At 36.6% G+C, this 18,039-nt stretch overlaps 1 protein-coding gene and 1 pseudogene across 1 annotated transcript; one reads left to right on the forward strand and one right to left on the reverse strand.

The window, feature by feature from the left end:
- The first annotated feature begins 4,395 nt into the window (after window positions 1-4,395).
- LOC106317402 lies at window positions 4,396-10,896 on the forward strand (annotated as a pseudogene).
- A 2,023-nt stretch (window positions 10,897-12,919) lies between these two features.
- Window positions 12,920-15,708, reverse strand: LOC106314713 (probable serine/threonine-protein kinase At1g18390). The gene is made up of 6 exons (XM_013752543.1): window positions 14,877-15,708; window positions 14,638-14,667; window positions 14,404-14,427; window positions 13,991-14,314; window positions 13,605-13,910; window positions 12,920-13,539 (listed from the first exon to the last, which is right to left on the reverse strand). The coding sequence occupies exons 1-6, from the start codon at window positions 15,652-15,654 to the stop codon at window positions 12,920-12,922; spliced, it is 2,082 nt and encodes a 693-aa protein (XP_013607997.1). The 5' UTR covers window positions 15,655-15,708.
- Between the last annotated feature and the right edge of the window lie 2,331 nt (window positions 15,709-18,039).

Consider the following 18,039-nt stretch of genomic DNA (forward strand, 5'->3'; position numbering starts at 1 on the left):
GACCGTCATATCTTTTTCAACAAGATTCTTCTCCTGCGAAAATGAGCAACAAGAAGAACAACTTGATTTCACCGCAGGTATAATAATCCTATCGATCGTATCTCTTAGTGGTACCACTCATGATTCCTTTGTTTTCATATAGATTTATTTTGAAAAATGTTAATCTTTTAGTGGTTTGCTTCGTAACTCTTAACGGGGAGGATCTACCAGTTCTTCGGAATGCTCTTAAGGTCTATTTTACTTAGACGAAGCGAAGATTTTGAGTTTACTTTGAAGATTTGTTTTACCTATTGATTTGACTATAATGATTCATAGCAATGGACTTTACTTTAAGGATTATCTTTGCATCTGTTCTTTGAATGTTATTTTTACTTTTGAAAGTTTTTGTAACTTTAAGTAGAGGTTTGTGCTTTGGCTGATTCGATGTCACTAAAATTATTAAGAGCAACGGTCTTGGATTTGAGGATTGTCACTGCAACTCGAGATTGTTATTATGTCTGTTTGCGCTTATTTTGTCTCTTTGTTCTGAACAAGATGTACTCTTTGGCTGTCCTTGAGAACTTGAGTCTCACTGTCAGAAAGCAAGGTAAAATGTTTGACCCAACAGATTAAAAAGGAGCCAACAAAGGAATCCAAAACACAAAGCCGATCACTTAGACTGAAGACTGTAAGAGTTTCTGCAAATTCTTTAGTCCACTTCAAGTTCCTGAGAACAGACAATTACTTTACATATAACCCACTCGGTGGTGTGAATATGAAACGATTATTGAAACCAAAAATGGTTTTTATGTATAACCGATTCACGGTAAGATATATTTGAATACAAAATCAAACCAAAAAAATATAATTTAAAATATAAAAAATCTACGCCCAATCCCTAGTATATATATAAAGTTAGTTTTTATTCTTCTCATGACAAGTGACAGGGTGTTTTTGCGACATGTGTTTTCTCTTGAAAATTCTAAAATTTTTAATCTATAATAAATTATCGATGGATATTAAATAATCAAAAACTAATTACAATTAACATATCCGAATCTAATAGGTTGAAAGTCGTAAAATTACAAGTTTAGCATATGATTTATATGGAAATCCTAACAAATTTTAGAAGATAATACTCTTTAATATTTAAGATATTGTTACAAACTAATACTATGAATAATTATATTAACAACATAAAATAATTTTTTAAAAATGTGTATTTACAATAACTTACTCCAAAACCATCCAAAAAACATATAAAATCACAAAATACATGGAATAAATTTATGGACAACATTAATCACTCGATCAAAAACAATAAAACACAAACTTAATATTTTCTAAACGTTACAAATCCTTGATATGAATGGCAATAGTAAATACATTAAATAAAAATATTTTCAACATAACAACAAAACAATAATGTGCACTACAAATGGATATAAGTTAAACAATTAACCAATGTAATGTTTTGAAAATCGGACTAGACATTGATTCAAAATTTTAGCTGGGTCAATAGTCAAACAGGTTCAACCGGGTTTTAACTTTTAGTTTAATTATAAATAAAATAACTATATATATGTATAACTATAAAATAATTTTCTCAAAAACTTTATATCATTGATAAAATCTAAAAATCATATAAAAATAAATTGATTACTTCAAAAATAATATTAAACTATAATGAAAACTAATTTATTTAGATAGATACTAAAAACAAGATGATATATTTATGAAATCTTTTTAAAATCTGTAACTTTTTATTTTTTTAGACTTGAATTCAAGAAAAATGGGTTTTAATATTGAACCGGATCACAAATTTAACGGGTTTGACTGGTATTTGACTGGGTTTACCGGTTTAATTCAAATACGATTTTAACACAAACCCGGAACCGGCTAGAGGAGCAAGTCACGATCCAACCCGTCCGACCGGCCGGTCCGACCTCAAAACACTGCAATTAGCATAAATCCATCCATTCAAAAAACCATCGCATTACTTGGAAAAATTACAAAAATATTAGGCGAAATCATACTTAGCAAGAATACAAAAGATCTCACAAGATATCCAAATTGAAATAAGCTCACTTGCTGTTAAAGTTCCAAGGTCAACTGTCAGTGATATCATGTGATCGTCTACAATGTTAACTCAGACTGCTAAAGACCACAAGGTGTGTACCAATAAATGGAACTCTCAATCTTGACTGGCTAACCTCTCGCCTCAATTACCATATTTGAAGATCTAATGCGTAGATGTCTTAATGTCGGTAGCCCACAATCTCCCTATGTCAAAGGCGTACAAGAATATTTTCGTCAAAAAGCACTGATGTAGGGCTTCACTATCTTCACTTGGCTACTAAAGGGTCGTATATAAATGTCTTCTACGTATATGTCATACTAATGTTATGGAGAGGAGAAATGTATATCGGAAAAGGATATTTAAACAAATTAGAATGCCAACAATGTGAAGCTAGGGGTGATCAGTGTTGGCAACATTATGGTCAACATGCAAGTTTAATGCAAAATATTAAACACTTTACCACCACTATATAAAACTAAAATTGATCATCTACAATTAGAGAACAAAATTGTTACACACATAAAAATCAAACAAACACAATAGGATTATACTATAAAATAAAATACACTAAATCATCGTAGCAAATTAACATAAGGAAAAACACATGAAAACCAAATCAATAAAAAAATAATTACAACTTTCCCGCGCGGACAAACACCTAGTATCAATCTAAAAATAAGAAAGATTGTAGAAAAACATCTAGAAACTTGATCTCACGATTTGCGAACCTGAAAAACATCTTACCAATTTCGTCAACATCGATGATTGCTATCTTTCGTAAGAATCAGGAACCAACTCTCGCCCCCCTTTGTTAGAAGGAACCTCGATACATTTGCTTAGTTAGTAGAAAATATGCAGGGGATCAACCTTGAAGTAACATCACACGAAGTAAACGTCAATCTTATTTTCAAGCCCATAAAATAAAAAGACAAAAATTAAGACCCGAACAAACTAAAACAATCAACAACGCGGTAAGCCCGCACGCATATATAGGGGGACACCCGAACTGCGTCACCAAACTAGATCTTGAAAATCATATTGACAATATAAGTAAAATACTTTGATTGGTTAGCCAATCAGGTAAAAAAATGAAAAATGGAAAGTATACTTCAATTTCATTGGCCTAAACAAAGTCTGCCACGAAGACAGTTTTCCATTATCGCATATACACCGGTTAGTAGAAGCAACCGCCAGTCATGAACTGCCACCATTCATGTACGCATTCTCCGGATGCAGTCAAGCTACTGTAAAGTAATATCCTTTACTTTACTTTACAGTACTGTAAAGAAATAATGAATTAGAAAAAACCAAGAAAACACGAGTTTCATCACAAATCGAAAGACCCTATTACTGTAAAGTAATATCCTTTGGTCTGAAAAATGTCGGCACAACCTACCGATATTTTTAGTGTTTTTGTGTTTCCACGGCAAACATTATGCTCACATTTTTGTTCATTTTCAAGCATTAAAAAAATAATTACTTTTGATCATAAAAAATAACCTCAAATTATAATATTGTTATTGTTTCGTTTTACGGTTACCTTTGATAGTAGGTGACTATTGAGACACATAGTGTTTTCTCTGGATTTGTTCTAGTATCCAATATTTTCATCTTTTTTATTAATTCAGACCTAAAATCTAAAGGATTTTTATTTCAACTAATTTTACTTAATTAAACATCTTAAGTTATTAAAACTGTATGCACAAGAAATTACAGAGAGGGTAAACTTTTAGAACCAACTGATATTGAATAACCATAATAAAATATACATTTTTAATACGAAAACTTACTGGTTTATGAACCGAACTGGTTCATTAGAGCACTAGTGCTAATATGAGTTTTTTATTAATAAAGTATTAGTATTTTTTATTTAAATTAGTTATGTTTTATAAATTAAACTTATAAAGAACAACTGACCAATGATTGATAAACAAGCGATATGCAGTATTTCTCATTTGGTTTTTAAAAGTCTGTGTTTAAGAACTTTTCTAATTTCTCTTTACTATTTTTCATTTATTTTTATTTTTTGCTGTGTCACAAAACCCATCTAAATACTTTTAATGTAAAATTTTATTTTTTTTCTCCAAAATAGAATAAAAGAGAAAATATAGTAAAATTGTTTCAACCCAACTCTAGTAATAAACAAACAAAAATAGATTATTCTATTTATGGAGCAAAAGTGAAATATAGAATTGGGCTGTATTATTTTTTACTCCATTTCGCTCTATTTTTGAGTAAAAAATAAATTAAGACCAGAGATGTCCTTAGGTTTATTTATATTACATGATAGGTCTGCGCTGTAAAGCACTGACGTGATTCTTCTTTCACCGTTTTCAATGGTGACAAAGAGGAACTTTAAAGCCATCTCCGTAGCTGCTGCCTCACCGATGAACGAGAAGTTTCAGAATGTTTGTTTTGTTAATTGATTTCTCTAATAGTTTGTATTTGTTCATGTAAGATCAATTTGCTATGTTTCTTGATTCTGAAATTGTACGACTTCTATTGATAAACGAAATGGCTATATAAAGCTTTACAACTGAAAAAAAAGTGTGATCCTAGATTTAAGCAACTAAACCACTAAGATACTTGACCACAACATTCGGTCAGTTACTGACTCAAACAAACTAAAAACCAATTCAAACTTAAGACTCAAACGTGAAAGACTCCAACGACTACTTCAACTCCAACAAACCCTCCTTAAGCTAAACTTGGTGAAAGTTAAGCTTACTCTCTGCGGAACACACTCCAAGCTTACTCCTCAATGTCTTGAACACTTCTCTTCCCAATGGCTTTGTGAAAATGTCTGCAACTTGTTCTTGTGACCCACAATGCTTGAGACTCACTCTTCCTTCCTTAACCAAATCTCTGAGAAAATGAAAGCGCACCCCTATGTGCTTGCACCTCCCGTGAAAGCCTGGATTCTTGGACAGCTTGATCGTTGAGGTGGTGTCGCAATGGATGATGATGCCTTCTATTGTGTCGTATCCAAACTCCTCTAGAATTCTTTCAAACCAAATTGCCTGACACGCACACGTTGATGCAGCTACATACTCTGCTTCCGTGGTAGACAATGTTACGATCGGTTGCTTCTTTGAAGACCAAGCTACAACTGCATTATCCAACAGAAACACATACCCTGAGGTGCTCTTTCTACTGTCAACATCTCTAGCAAAATCACTGTCTGTGTACACCAGAACTTCTCCAGTTCCACCCTTCTTGTACCATATCCCAAAGACCATAGTTCCCTTTAAATACCTTAAGACTCTCTTGGCAGCTTGTAGATGCAACATAATAGGCTTAGACATGTAACGACTTAGCATACTTACAGCATATTGAAGGTCTGGTCTCGTGTTTGTGATGTACATGAGACTTCCCACAATCTGCTTGTAGAGAGTCTCATCAGCCGGTTCTCCTCCTTCATCGATGCAGAGTTTACTTCCTGGAACCATAGGATTGCTGACTGGATTGCACTCCTCCATATCAAAACGTCTCAGAACCTCCAAACCATACTTGGCTTGTGAGACATGAAGACCAGTTGTGGTTTGAGACACTTCAATTCCCAAGAAGTACTTCATCCTTCCAAGATCGGTCATGTCGAACTCTTGTTGCATAGATAGCTTGAACTCCTTCATCATAGACTCATAATCTCCTGTGTAAATGAGATCATCCACATACAGACTGACAATCATAATGTTACCTTGATCGTTTTCCTTCAGAAAAAGGGTCTCCTCGTTTGGTGATTTCATAAATCCCTCCTTGATGAAATGCTCTTCAATCCGGCTAAACCATGCTCTTGGAGCTTGTCTCAGTCCATATAGAGCCTTGTGAAGCTTGTACACCTTGTCTTCTTCACCTTCTACTTCATAACCTTTTGGTTGTTGTATGTACACGTCTTCATGTTGGACTCCATGGAGGAACGCTGACTTCACATCAAGCTGATAAATTACCCATTCTCTCTGTGCTGCGGTTGCAAGGATGGTCCTAATCGTGTCCATTCGTGCCACTGGTGCATAAGCTTCTGTGAAATCAATCCCAAGCTCCTGAGAATAGCCCTTGGCTACTAATCTTGCCTTGTGTTTGTTGATCTCACCAAGCTCGTTCAGCTTAGTTTTGTAGATCCACTTCACTCTAATACACTTAGCTCCATGTGGTAGAGAGCACAGACTCCAGGTTTTGTTCTTCTCTATTGAGTGTATCTCTTCATCCATGGCTTCTCTCCACTTCAAGCTGTTGTTTGCTTCTTCAAAAGTAAATGGATCCGATGAGTTTATCTCGACCATATTAACTTCGTCTTCTTCAGTTGGGACTCCAGCTCTAATGACATAATCACTCAGATATTGTGGGAGTCTTCGTGTTCTTCTTTCCCTGAATCCCACACCTGGCTCTATCTGAGCTTCTTCAGTATCTTCAGCCGGCTGTTCAGGTTGATTTGGTGCATCGCCTGGAGTTTCTCCATCACTGGTCTCTTCATCACTTTCTTCCCATACTCCATCATCATCACTCCATGTCAGCTCGGCGTTTGATTGGTGATCTTTGTCTCCTTTCCAGTCCCATCCCTTTGTCTCTTCAAACAAAACATCTCTACTTATGACGATCTTCTTTGTCTTTGGATCGTATAGCTTGTAGCCCTTTGACTCCTCCGAGAAACCAAGCAGAAAACAAGTGGTGCTCTTTCCATCGAGCTTACCACATTTTACATCTGGAATGTGTGCGTGAGCTAAGCTTCCCCATACTCTAAAGTGTTCCACTGTTGGCTTGACTCCATTCCAAGCCTCTTGCGGTGTCTTGTCTTTCACGGCATGAGTCGGCCATCGGTTTAGAACATAGAAAGTCCAGTTTACCGCCTCTGGCCAGAAGATCTTAGGAACTTTTCTTGCAGACAACATTGACCTCACCATGTTCATGACAGTATGGTTCTTCCTCTCTGTGATACCATTCTGTTGAGGCGTGTAGGCAGTGGTTAGTTGCCTCCATATTCCCTTCTCTTTGCAGTAGTCTTCGAACTCAGTTGAAGTGTATTCCCCTCCTCTATCAGTTCTTAAGCATTTGATGCTCTTCCCGGACTCTGTTTCAACCTTGCTCTTGGACAGCTTGAACTGATTAAACACCTCTGACTTCTTCTTGAGAAAGTATACCCAAGCTTTCCTACTGTGATCATCAATGAAGCACAAAAGATACCTTTTCCCGCTGGTGGAGATAGGGCTAATAGGGCCGAATATGTCAGAGTGTATGAGCTCAAGTACCTCTTTTGCTCTCCATGAACTTCTTTTGGGAATAGCACTCCTTGATTGTTTGCCTATGAGGCAATCTGAACAAGTGAACGTCTGAATATCAAAGCTTGGAAGGCCACACACCATGCCTTTGCTTTGAAGTATCTTCATCCCTCCATGGCTAAGATGACCATACCGCTCATGCCACAACTTTGGTGCTTCTTTAGATGTTATCTGCAAGCATCTTTGTCATCTGCCAGCTTCATTGGATTGATCAAACAAGACAAACATCCTGTTTGTACTCATTTTACACTCTGTGATCAGCCCCTTCTCTTCATGATAGACCTTGCAAGCTCCTCTCTGTATCATGATTGTTAGACATTTCTCCTGAAGTAGACCGAGACTCAGTAGATTATTCTTGAGTTCGGGAACATAGTACACCTCACTTATCGTATATGATGCACCATTCAGCACGAGCTTCACATTTCCCTTTCAAATGACTTCCATTCTCTTGTTGTTTCCCAACTTGACTGAGTGCTTGAACCTCTCATCCATTGTTGAAAACAGCTCCTTGTCACCACTCATGTGGTTTGAACAGCCCGAGTCCAAGAACCATGCTCTCTTCCTTATATTTTCTTGCTTCTCACAGTGTGTCATCATGAGATTGTTTGCTCCATCAGCTTCGATCGCTTCATCCTCAACATAAGCCATTAACAGCATCTCTTCATCATCAAGATCTGCATAATTTGCTTCCCCATCCCACTTTGGACACTCATTCTGGAAGTGACCAAGCTTATGACACTTGTAACACTCCACTGTGCTTTTGTTGAAAGAGGTCCTACCTCGACCTCGTCCTCTACTTCTTCCTGAGAAGCCTCTACCTCTGGATCCCATTTCTCTTCCATATGTGACTTTCAGAACTTGATCATCACCTTTCTCACTCTTCTTGAACTTCTGTTCATGAACCACCAAGGAACTCTGCAGCTCATCCAGCGTGATGGTCTCAGTGTCTTTGGATTCTTCAATTGACACCACCACGTACATGAACTTCTCGTTGAGAGTTCTGAGAATCTTCTCAACCACCTCTGAGTCAGTCATGGTCTCTCCATTGCTCCTCATTTGGTTGGTGATAGCTTGCACACGAGTGAAGTATTCTTCAACACTCTCATGTTCCTTCATCTCCAAGACCTCAAAATCCCTTCTCAACTTCTGTAGCAATGATCTCTTCACTTGAGCATTACCACCAAACTTTGTCTTCATTGAATCCCATATGATCTTGGACGTCCTCCTGTCCAAAATCTGCTCAAATGTCACACGGTCGATGCTCTGGTACAAATAGTTCTTCACCTTGTGATCATTTGTCCTCATGGTTTCGAGCTGAACGCTCTCCTCTGCTGACAGAACCGTTATGATTGGGGGTTCTTCAACTCCACTCTCGATCAGACTCCATAAACCTCTGGCTCTAAAGAAATTTTCCATGACCTCACTCCAATGGTCCCAATGGCCATCAAACTGCGGCAACTTCATCTTGTCATCTCCCATCTTTCACTTGGGTTTTTTAGCTACGACTTTTCTCTTAAGAACAGAGCTCTGATACCACTTTGTAAGATCAATTTGCTATGTTTCTTGACTCTGAAATTGTACGACTTCTATTGATAAAGGAAATGGCTATATAAAGCCTTACAATTGAAACAAAGTGCGATCCTAGATTTAAGCAACTAAACAACTAAACCACTAAGATACTTGACCACAACATTCGGTTAGTTACTGACTCAAACAAACTAAAGACCAATTCAAACTTAAGACTCAAACGTGAAAGACTCCAACGGCTACTTCAACTCCAACAGTTCAGCTAACAGAGAAGATCCTCAAGGAAGCCTACGAGCAGCAAAAGGAAGTCGAGGATGAAGAAAATGCCCCAATGAGCGCCTTCTCCCAACAGTCATTGTATGAGGTGGAAGAAGTTCTTGATGATGATGTTGATGTGTTCGAGATCCAGCTTGATTACAAAGATATGGCATGTAGCGAGAAAGAAGAAAACTTATTACTAGATGCCTTGTTTTCACAAGGAAGGGGCTTCAATAGCAGAACGTGTCTCGGATGCATTACTACTTCTACCAACCAACTTGAAGATAAAGATGTTGCTGCTACAGGCTCAGCTTGTGTTTCAGAAACTAACTACTATCCAAAGTAATGCTCTCTTTTTACCCACATTTGCAAATTGCACTGAGTTTTTAGTTTTGTCACCATTGCAGAGTGGGGGAGTTTATGAGTGCAGACACGAGAAAATGTCGAAAGCACTTAACCATGTAATTAGACTGGGAAATTGGGAAAGTCTATTGAAATTGACTGAACCAGAGAGTTGGTCACCTAACGCCATGTACAAGGCTACAAACATGTTTGCCTCCAGCAGCAAAGCTGGCCGCTTTCTATGAGATTTTTCTTCTTCCTAGGATGAGAGAGGATATCAGAATCCACAAAAAGCTACATTTTTGTCTTTACCAATCTCTGAAAAAGCACTTTTCAGGCCCAAAGGATTCTACTGTGGAATAATACTTCCCCTCTGTAAGGTGTGTGTGTGTTTTTTTTGTTTAATCCTTTCTTTTGATCTACTTTTCTCTAAGTAACTTATATAATTTTTTTAAGTCTTGAACAAGCACCATCCCATAAGCTGTAATTATAGGGAGCATTATACAGAAGTTTTCTATTCCTGAATTTTTCAAGGTAACAAGGATTTGTTTGCCTTTATCTTTCTGAAACTTTTGCCAAATTATTGAGCACACAAAACAAATGTATTTCTTGTGCATGAACTGCAGTGCCGCCTTGGTTTGTTTGGCGGAGATGGAGTTTCTTAGCACAAGAAGGTAAATGCAGGCTAATAGCTTACCCCTACATATGTAGGTATCTAGTGCCCTTCTTCGGTTACACTGCGTTTTTGTTTGTGGGTGTGCAGTTACTTCATGAAAACTATTTCGGAGAAGAAATATGCGCTGCCGCATCTGGCCATTGATGCGGTAGCTGCTCACTTCTTGAGATTTCGTAGGGAGACCAAAGTTATGCCGGTCATTTGGTACCAAACTCTTCTCGCCTTTGTGCAACGGTAAAGAAGAAAAACAGAAGTGTTGTTCATATTAGGCACAGTAACTCGGCTTTTTACCTCATATTAAGTCTTGACCGATCTGCTATTGCAGGTATAGTCACGAACTAAGAAAGGAAGATAAAAAGAGTCTCACAAGTCTACTTGAGAAGCAAAATCACGAACTAGTATGACCACTTACCCTTTGTCTAATCAAATTATTTTCCTCTCGTTTTTATTTAAATTGTATTAACATTTTTTTTAACACTAATGCAGATTACTCTTAATGCAAATTGTATTAACATTAATGCAGATTACTCCTGATATTGTCTTATGACTAGCAGAAACCGCGGAGAAATGGAGGACATTCAAATTCAGCTTCTATGATCAACAACTAGCCTATCAAAGAAGACTGGTTTGACATGGCCCAAGTTCCAATGGAAGAGGACTTGTGATTTGCTATATATTTGACAAGGAAAAATTAAATACCTAAAAATTTATGTTTGTGATGCAACTACTGATGATTCCATTTTTTACTTCCCTTTAATTAATGCTCGAATTGTTTTAGCTTAACGTTAAATGTAATTTTTTAGTTTGGTTTTGCTGCTTTTCCTTTGAGAAAAACTACATCGTTAGTCCCATTTGACACACTTTTTTGAAGTCAAAGTACTCAATCTAACAAAACTTTATTTTCTCATGTAGTGGATAGTTAAACGATTACCTCATTCATAGATGTCATTTGTTCCTCTCATTCCAAGCCAGTATATAATGCACGCTTCGTATTTTTCAGTCTCAATTCTAAAGTATTCATCACTGATATTGAAAAAATATTATCACTTATGTATGTTTTGTGAAAACCATATTCCAGGAAATGGAATAAGAAAAGTATGCTTATAAATGATTATATTTAATTTAATAATATTCGACTGGCTTATGATGCATTAGAGATATAGTGTATCAAAATTAATATACGTTTTAGTTTTGAAAAGATAACTGTGAGTTAAAAGAGTTGTGGCTACCCAATATCAACTTATATTTTCTTTCAAAATGTAAGAACATATTATCATAACTATTATAAAGTGTTTCAAAATCGACAAAAAGATAATTTCATGTAAATAGTTAATTTATTTTATGCACATACTTAAGTTTCATTTTTTTTTTGAAACTCATGCATGAAGATTTTGTTTCATAGGTTAATAGAAAGAGTTATTTTTTGGGTTCACCAACCAATATAATTTCGTTATTTCATATTCAATATTTTTTAGAAAAGGAAACAAAATATTGTCAAATTATATTATGTTTTTAAAATATAAAAAGTAAAAAAATAAAAATAAAAATAATAGTAGTTACAAAAAAAGAGTTTAAAAAAAAATATTTTTAACGTCGTCAGCAAAATACTAAACCCTAAATCCTAATCCCTATAAACCCTTGGATAAACTTTAAACTCTTGGATAAACCTTAAACCCTTGGATAAATTCTAATCCTTTGGATAAACCTTAAACCTTTGGATAAATCATAAACTCTAAATAAAAAACACTAAAACACTAAACACTAAACACTAAACCCTAAATCCTAAACCCTTGAGTGTTTTAGTGTTTAGTGTTTTAGATTTAGAATTTACGATTTATCCAAAGATTTAAGATTTACTAAGGGTTTAGGATTTATCCAAAAGTTTAGAGATTATGATTTAGTGTTTAAGGTTTAGTGTTTTGTGTGAAAGGGAACGTAAATACTGAACTTTCTCTTTTATAAATTCAAGGTTAGACATACAGAGAGAGGATACATGAGCTTATACAGAGAGCTAGGAACAATCTAGATTTTCTCTCTGCCTTATCTACACAGCTGTCTCACTACACTTTATTCTTCACATAATGACAAGAGTATTTCAAAACGGTCTGGTAAGAGCCTGCCTTGCTTTACCGTACATACAGCTTGCTGCACTGTCTTGGCTTTTTGTTTCTGAACGTTGGGAGCACGCTACAGCTTGATCGTAAGTCTTCTTGGGCTTCATGACTTCAATTGCTGTGTGGGCCTCTGGTGTCAAAACTGAGATTTGGGCGGTGTCTCCTGCATTTTGATGACACCGTTAAAAATATTTTTTAAATATTTTTTTTTTGTAACTACTACTATTTGTTTATCTTTTTATTTTAAAAACATAATATAATTTAACAATATTTTGTCTCTTTTTTTAAAAAATATTTAATATAAAATAACAAAATCCTATTGGTCGGGTGAATCCAAGAATAAATGTAATAGAAATATCGTTACTATTAGAATTGTAGTTAGACATTTAGAATTGTAAGGTGTCACAAGACTCACAGCAGAGACACTAGAAACTAACTGGGACAAACGAATATCCGAACTTTAACTGAATCAGCATTACCAATTACATATGTTATATGTTGTTTTTTCTTACATTGCACATACATGAAAAATAAGACCTACGATAGTAGGAGTATAGACGTATTAGCATCACCATTTTAATTGGTAGCAAAAAACGTAATCACACATAGATAAGGATATTACATGAAATTATAAATTAAAAACTCACTTACAAGCCGTAATAATAACTTGTCAAAAAGGAATAGCGTCCATATCCTCTGAACTGCTCTTGCTCGTCCACGTATCAGTTTCAGGCGATATCGGCGGAGGAACACTAAGTCTGAGCAATCCAACATCAACCCCGCCAATATCCACCACATCCTGGCCGATCTGCTCCTCCTTAATCCCTCGCAAGATCTTCAGGATCTCATCCATCGTCGGCCTCATTTCCCTCTCGTGCTGCAAACATCGAAACGCAAGCTCAGCCACCGACATCATCTTCCTCCTCACCTCTGGATCCTTCTCGAATCCCAGGATCGGATCAACGAGCTCGTGCAACGCGTTGCTCTGGATTTTGGCAACAGCCATTTTCGCGAGGTTGACGTCGTGGCTTTGCCTGGTGATGTCTACAGCTTCTTTGGAAGAGATGAGCTCTACTAGCACGACCCCGAAGCTGTAAACGTCGCTCTTCTCGTTTAGACGGTAACATTGGAAGTACTCCGGATCTACATAGCCCGGAGTACCTTGCGGCGCGGTGGAGACGTGAGTTTGATCCATCGGAAACAACCGAGAGAGGCCGAAGTCAGCTACTTTCACCGTGTAGTTCTCGTCCAGGAGAATGTTTGTTGTCTTCACATCCCTATGTATGATCCCTGCAACGGAACTCTCGTTACACCTAACTTGATGGTCAAGTAATCTGTTATGTTTTGTATTTTACCGGATGCGTGGAGAAATGCTAAACCGCTTGCGGTTTCGATCGCAACGTTTAGACGAACTGACCAGCAAAGAGGACGAGATTCAGCGCGATCTCCGTGGAGATGATCTGCGAGGGTTCCGTTTGAGATATACTCGTAGACAAGTAAAAGCTCTTTGCTATGTCTCGATGTGCATCCGTAGAGAATCACAAGATTCGGATGCTTCAACGATTTCAAGATCTCGACCTCGTTCTTGAACTGTTCGACGTGTTTTAGCGATCTTTCGTATAGTCGTTTCACTGCTACGGCTCGTCCATCCTTGAGCACGCCTTTCAGAAAATTGCCAAAGATTCTTGAATCAAAACTCAACGCTTCTTCTCGAGGAGATTGAGAAGAGAGTGGTTCTTACCGTAGTAGACTGTACCGAATCCGCCATCTCCGAGTTCTCTAGAGAAATTTTGAGTGGCTTCCTCGAGTTCTTCGTAGCTGAAGACTTGAACTCCAAAGAAGACGCTTCTGTTTGCAGTGCTAGAAACTGAGGGGAGAAGAGGGAGATCGGTGTATGAAACTGTTGTGGAAGTTGGATTGTTTGATGCTTCCTTACTCGAAGACGTGATGACCAAGTCTTTGCTAATGTATTCAGCTGCCTGTGTTTTCTTTCTCCGTTTGAACGTACAGAACAAACCTCCGGCTATAAGAATGATTCCCACCAAACCTAAAGCAGTTCCGATTCCTAGAGACGAAAAAACAGGCTTTCATATTAAGATATGATATTGATGTTTTCGTATATGGTAATCTAATTAGGTGAAGCAAATGAATTACCTGCTTTCTTTCCTGTTGAGAGGCCTGCATCAACAAGTAAACTTTTAAGAGAGGATTATGTATCTTGCTACAAACTAAAAACATGATACTTGTAACGCAAGGGAGTTTCCGTAAATAAATATCAGAAACTAGAGGGAAAAAAGGACAAGGCTTGCATAATAAGACTAGGGTTTTCTTGTGTGTATATAGTAATCAAACTCATGTTTCTTGAAAGAAGAGGAAACGTGTAGGTACCTGCTTTTGCTACAGTAGAGAGGCCTTTATCTATGGTATGGCAAAAGAAAAATGTTAGTTCAAACTAAATATGGAATATTGAATCTTTCTAGAAACGAAATATTTTGTATATAGACTATAGTGAGATCAGAAAGTAAAAGTATTCCCTGTTGAAGATCCAATCAAAAGGTCAGCGGATATGAGATTTAGAGAACGGATAATCGGTGGTTCTTTTAGAATAAATAAAGAAGAAACCTTACTCCAGCTTGAAGAACCGCAAGTAACATTTTGATGCCCGTCAATACAATAGCAGACGAATCCATTTGAGCTCTGATTATATCCACAAGCACCCTTAGAATATTCGCACGCCCAACATTCTCTGTTAGCTCCAAGCTTGAAACCATCCGCGATAACCTTCTTTAGACTACCTAGAGTTGGAACGCTTTGCAGTGTGTTCAGAGACGTTCCATCTGCGGGAATGCTGACGTGACGTTTGCAAATCTCACCAAGTGCAAGAGACGATCGGTTTCTCGACACATAGTAACTTTTCTCATCATCATCATCGTCATCTTCACAATCGAGGTCACCAAGGTAAGTAGAGTCAGTTTGCGAAACCTCCGGGCATCCGTAGTATATCGTCATCATCTCGGTGCCAGTAGCTAATGGAAGGACGTATTCGTTGAACAACGGCGAGTTTAGCGGGTATGGTGGACAGAGATCGCCTGTATAATCCGATCTAGCGAGTCTTACGACACGAGAGGTAGAGTTTGCCTCTAAGATTATGAACTTTGCGGAGGAGATGTTAAACTCCGCAAATCCTCCACTACAGTTGAGTTTGAAGTCGGGGTGGCCACATGCTTCTCTGCCAGATATCCAGAAAGGGTAGAAAAGACCTTCTTGATTACCGCAGCTAAACGGGGCACTGCAGAGTCTGTGAAGCTCCACACTAGCCGAGTAAACACAAGAAGGGATCACAAAGATCATCCATATGATTCTATAGGAGATATGATTTTTCGTTGATGGAAACAAACTGGTCATTGTGTTCTCCCTCTGTTTTCTTGCCTTGAAGTTCACTCAATAGGAAAATTGTGAAGGAGGAGGAAAACGCTCTGAACAGATTTAAACGATTTTCTTTTTCTTTTTTCCTTTGCTTCTTGGCAGTTTTCCCTTGTTGTTTATGAAATTTAAATCAAGTTCCCACCGACGAAACTAAAAAGTTGAGTTTTTTTGCATAAACCTCAACATCAACAACTTACTTTTTCTTTCCATACTCTTAAAATGATTATGCATACAACTCAACATCAACACATTAATTTTTGCTTTTGCCTTATGATTATGCATATAACTCAACAATAACCTTCTCTTTAACGTTCAAGGCTTTTAGTCTTATTAAATTGACGCAAGTCTTTTTAAATTTGCTTATAAAAAACAATCAAATTGTTGACTATTAGTCTCTTAAATATTTTATGGTCGATAAAGTCAAAGGGAAATTTAAAGGATGAAGATAAACTCATTTAGAAGATAGTATGATAAGGATTTTATCACTCAATTCTTCTTAATCCCATTAAAATTTTATTCAATGTCTCCTCATTTTTCGAGAAAATTCTTGAGCATTGACGTCTAGCTGATACTATTATCTTCTGAATGGTAACCAAAAAAAGCTGAAGGACAGATTATATTTTCCGTAGTGATCCATACATCCCTTCCGATTTTGTTCTTATTCTCTACCGCCTTCTTATTCAAATCTTATTCTGTCTCAGTTTCTGTTTTCCCATACAAGAAGGGAAGATAAATTAAAGAAGAGATGAGTTTTCTAGTGTAACTTCATAAAAAAAATGTGACTAAAAAAATTAGGAAAGTTTACTAAAATTACTCAAATTTATTGTGTTATTATTAAAATGATTCATATTTATCGATAATTATTAGAATATTTTTCTGTTCAAAATTTCTCTTACCCATAGTTATAACATAAAAACATTAATAAAGTATTCTTAGCCGCTGGTTGTCGACATATTTATTTTTAAAAAATGAATCTATTAAGTAATATGTTTAGAAATTCTGTTTAGAAAAATAAATCTACTATTAAAGTGGTGTCAACCTTTCCTAAAACCGTGAGATTTGTTTGTACGACAGAGTTAATTGTCCGATTTGAATGGAAAACACGAATAAGGTAGCAGATTTGTTATAAGTGGTAGACTTTTGTGACCGACTTATTTTCTTATGTACCGACTTAATTTCTTATGGCCGACTTATTTTCTATGGCAAATTTATATATCTGACTTAAAATAGTTGGCAGATTTTTTATTTTATGTAGTCGTAAACTTTTTAGTTTATGATGTGGCAGATTTATTGACGAAAATCTGGGTTAATGTCAACTAAACTTAGTTTAATGTTCAATTTCGACCTTGGTTATATTAATTTTGAAACTTGTTTATTTTTAGGTTAATTAAGATCAGAATTAGGTAATTTTTGGTAACTGTCGTCATCTCTTTCATCCATATTTTCTTCCTTATCAAGTTATTCCCTTTCATGGTGGTTTTATCACTTGTTACAATCCTTATTGCTTGGAGAAACATGGATCACATTATTATTTTCGTCTGCGGAAAGTGAAGATTTGAAAGAGAGAATTGGTTATTTGAAGTGGATAATGATCAAGGTAGTGAATTACCTGAAGCTAACGAGGAAATTAGATAGGAGGATTTTGTGAAATTAATATATGAGCTGAGTGATTGTGAAACGCTGATACCTCTCCTCCTCTCCTGACATGTTCTTCCAAAGAATGAAACATATTCTTCAAGCTTCCTCCTTGTTCTCAACGTAGCTTCTCCTAAAAGAAGAAGACAAAGGGTGATATGGGTTCATCTTCAAGTTGAATCTCTTCACTTCCCTTCGTTTCTCTCCGCACACGTGCATATCAAATAGAGCAATCACTATCATAATAACACCACATCCCTCACTAAGATTAAAGCCAAAACAGAGAATGACGAATCTAGTTTGAACCCTAAGAAAACTCAAATCGATGAATCAAAAATATTACCATTTCTTAAAAGCGCTTCCATCAGCAGCACAACGAACGAAGTGAGTGAGCGTATACACGTGATGCAAAAACAGTACCCATAGACAAATCTTCACGGTTGCTGCGAGACTCAAGCGCACACAAATCAAGAGCCATTAGGGTCAATGCGCACCAACATTGAGGACTCTGTTCGCACCTTCGAAAAATCAGAAAGCTCGAGTTGAGAGAAATTTTAGGGATTTTTTAGTAGTGCTCCTTCTAAAACTTCTAGACGAGCATCGATGGGTTTTCGGTACTTTCTTTCGCCCTAAAATTAGTCTAGCAATGATAAAAGTTTATGGGTTATTCTAGTCATTACATGTATTATTTGAGTCATTATAAGTAATTTATGGTGCCGGAAAGTTTAC

The sequence above is a fragment of the Brassica oleracea genome, chromosome C9 (assembly GCF_000695525.1).
Source record: "Brassica oleracea var. oleracea cultivar TO1000 chromosome C9, BOL, whole genome shotgun sequence".
In the NCBI taxonomy this organism is placed as follows: Eukaryota; Viridiplantae; Streptophyta; class Magnoliopsida; order Brassicales; family Brassicaceae; genus Brassica; species Brassica oleracea.

What these genes read in the sequence shown, in the direction of transcription:
- LOC106314713 (XM_013752543.1), bottom strand. Translation starts at nt 15,654, where the DNA reads ATGACCAGTTTGTTTCCATCAACGAAAAATCATATCTCCTATAGAATC. An exon ending in TTGCGGTTCTTCAAGCTGGA is followed by an intron (nt 14,668 to 14,876) that starts GTAAGGTTTCTT and finishes GCCATACCATAG; the next exon opens with ATAAAGGCCTCTCTACTGTA. An exon ending in AGCATTTCTCCACGCATCCG is followed by an intron (nt 13,540 to 13,604) that starts GTAAAATACAAA and finishes GTTCCGTTGCAG; the next exon opens with GGATCATACATAGGGATGTG.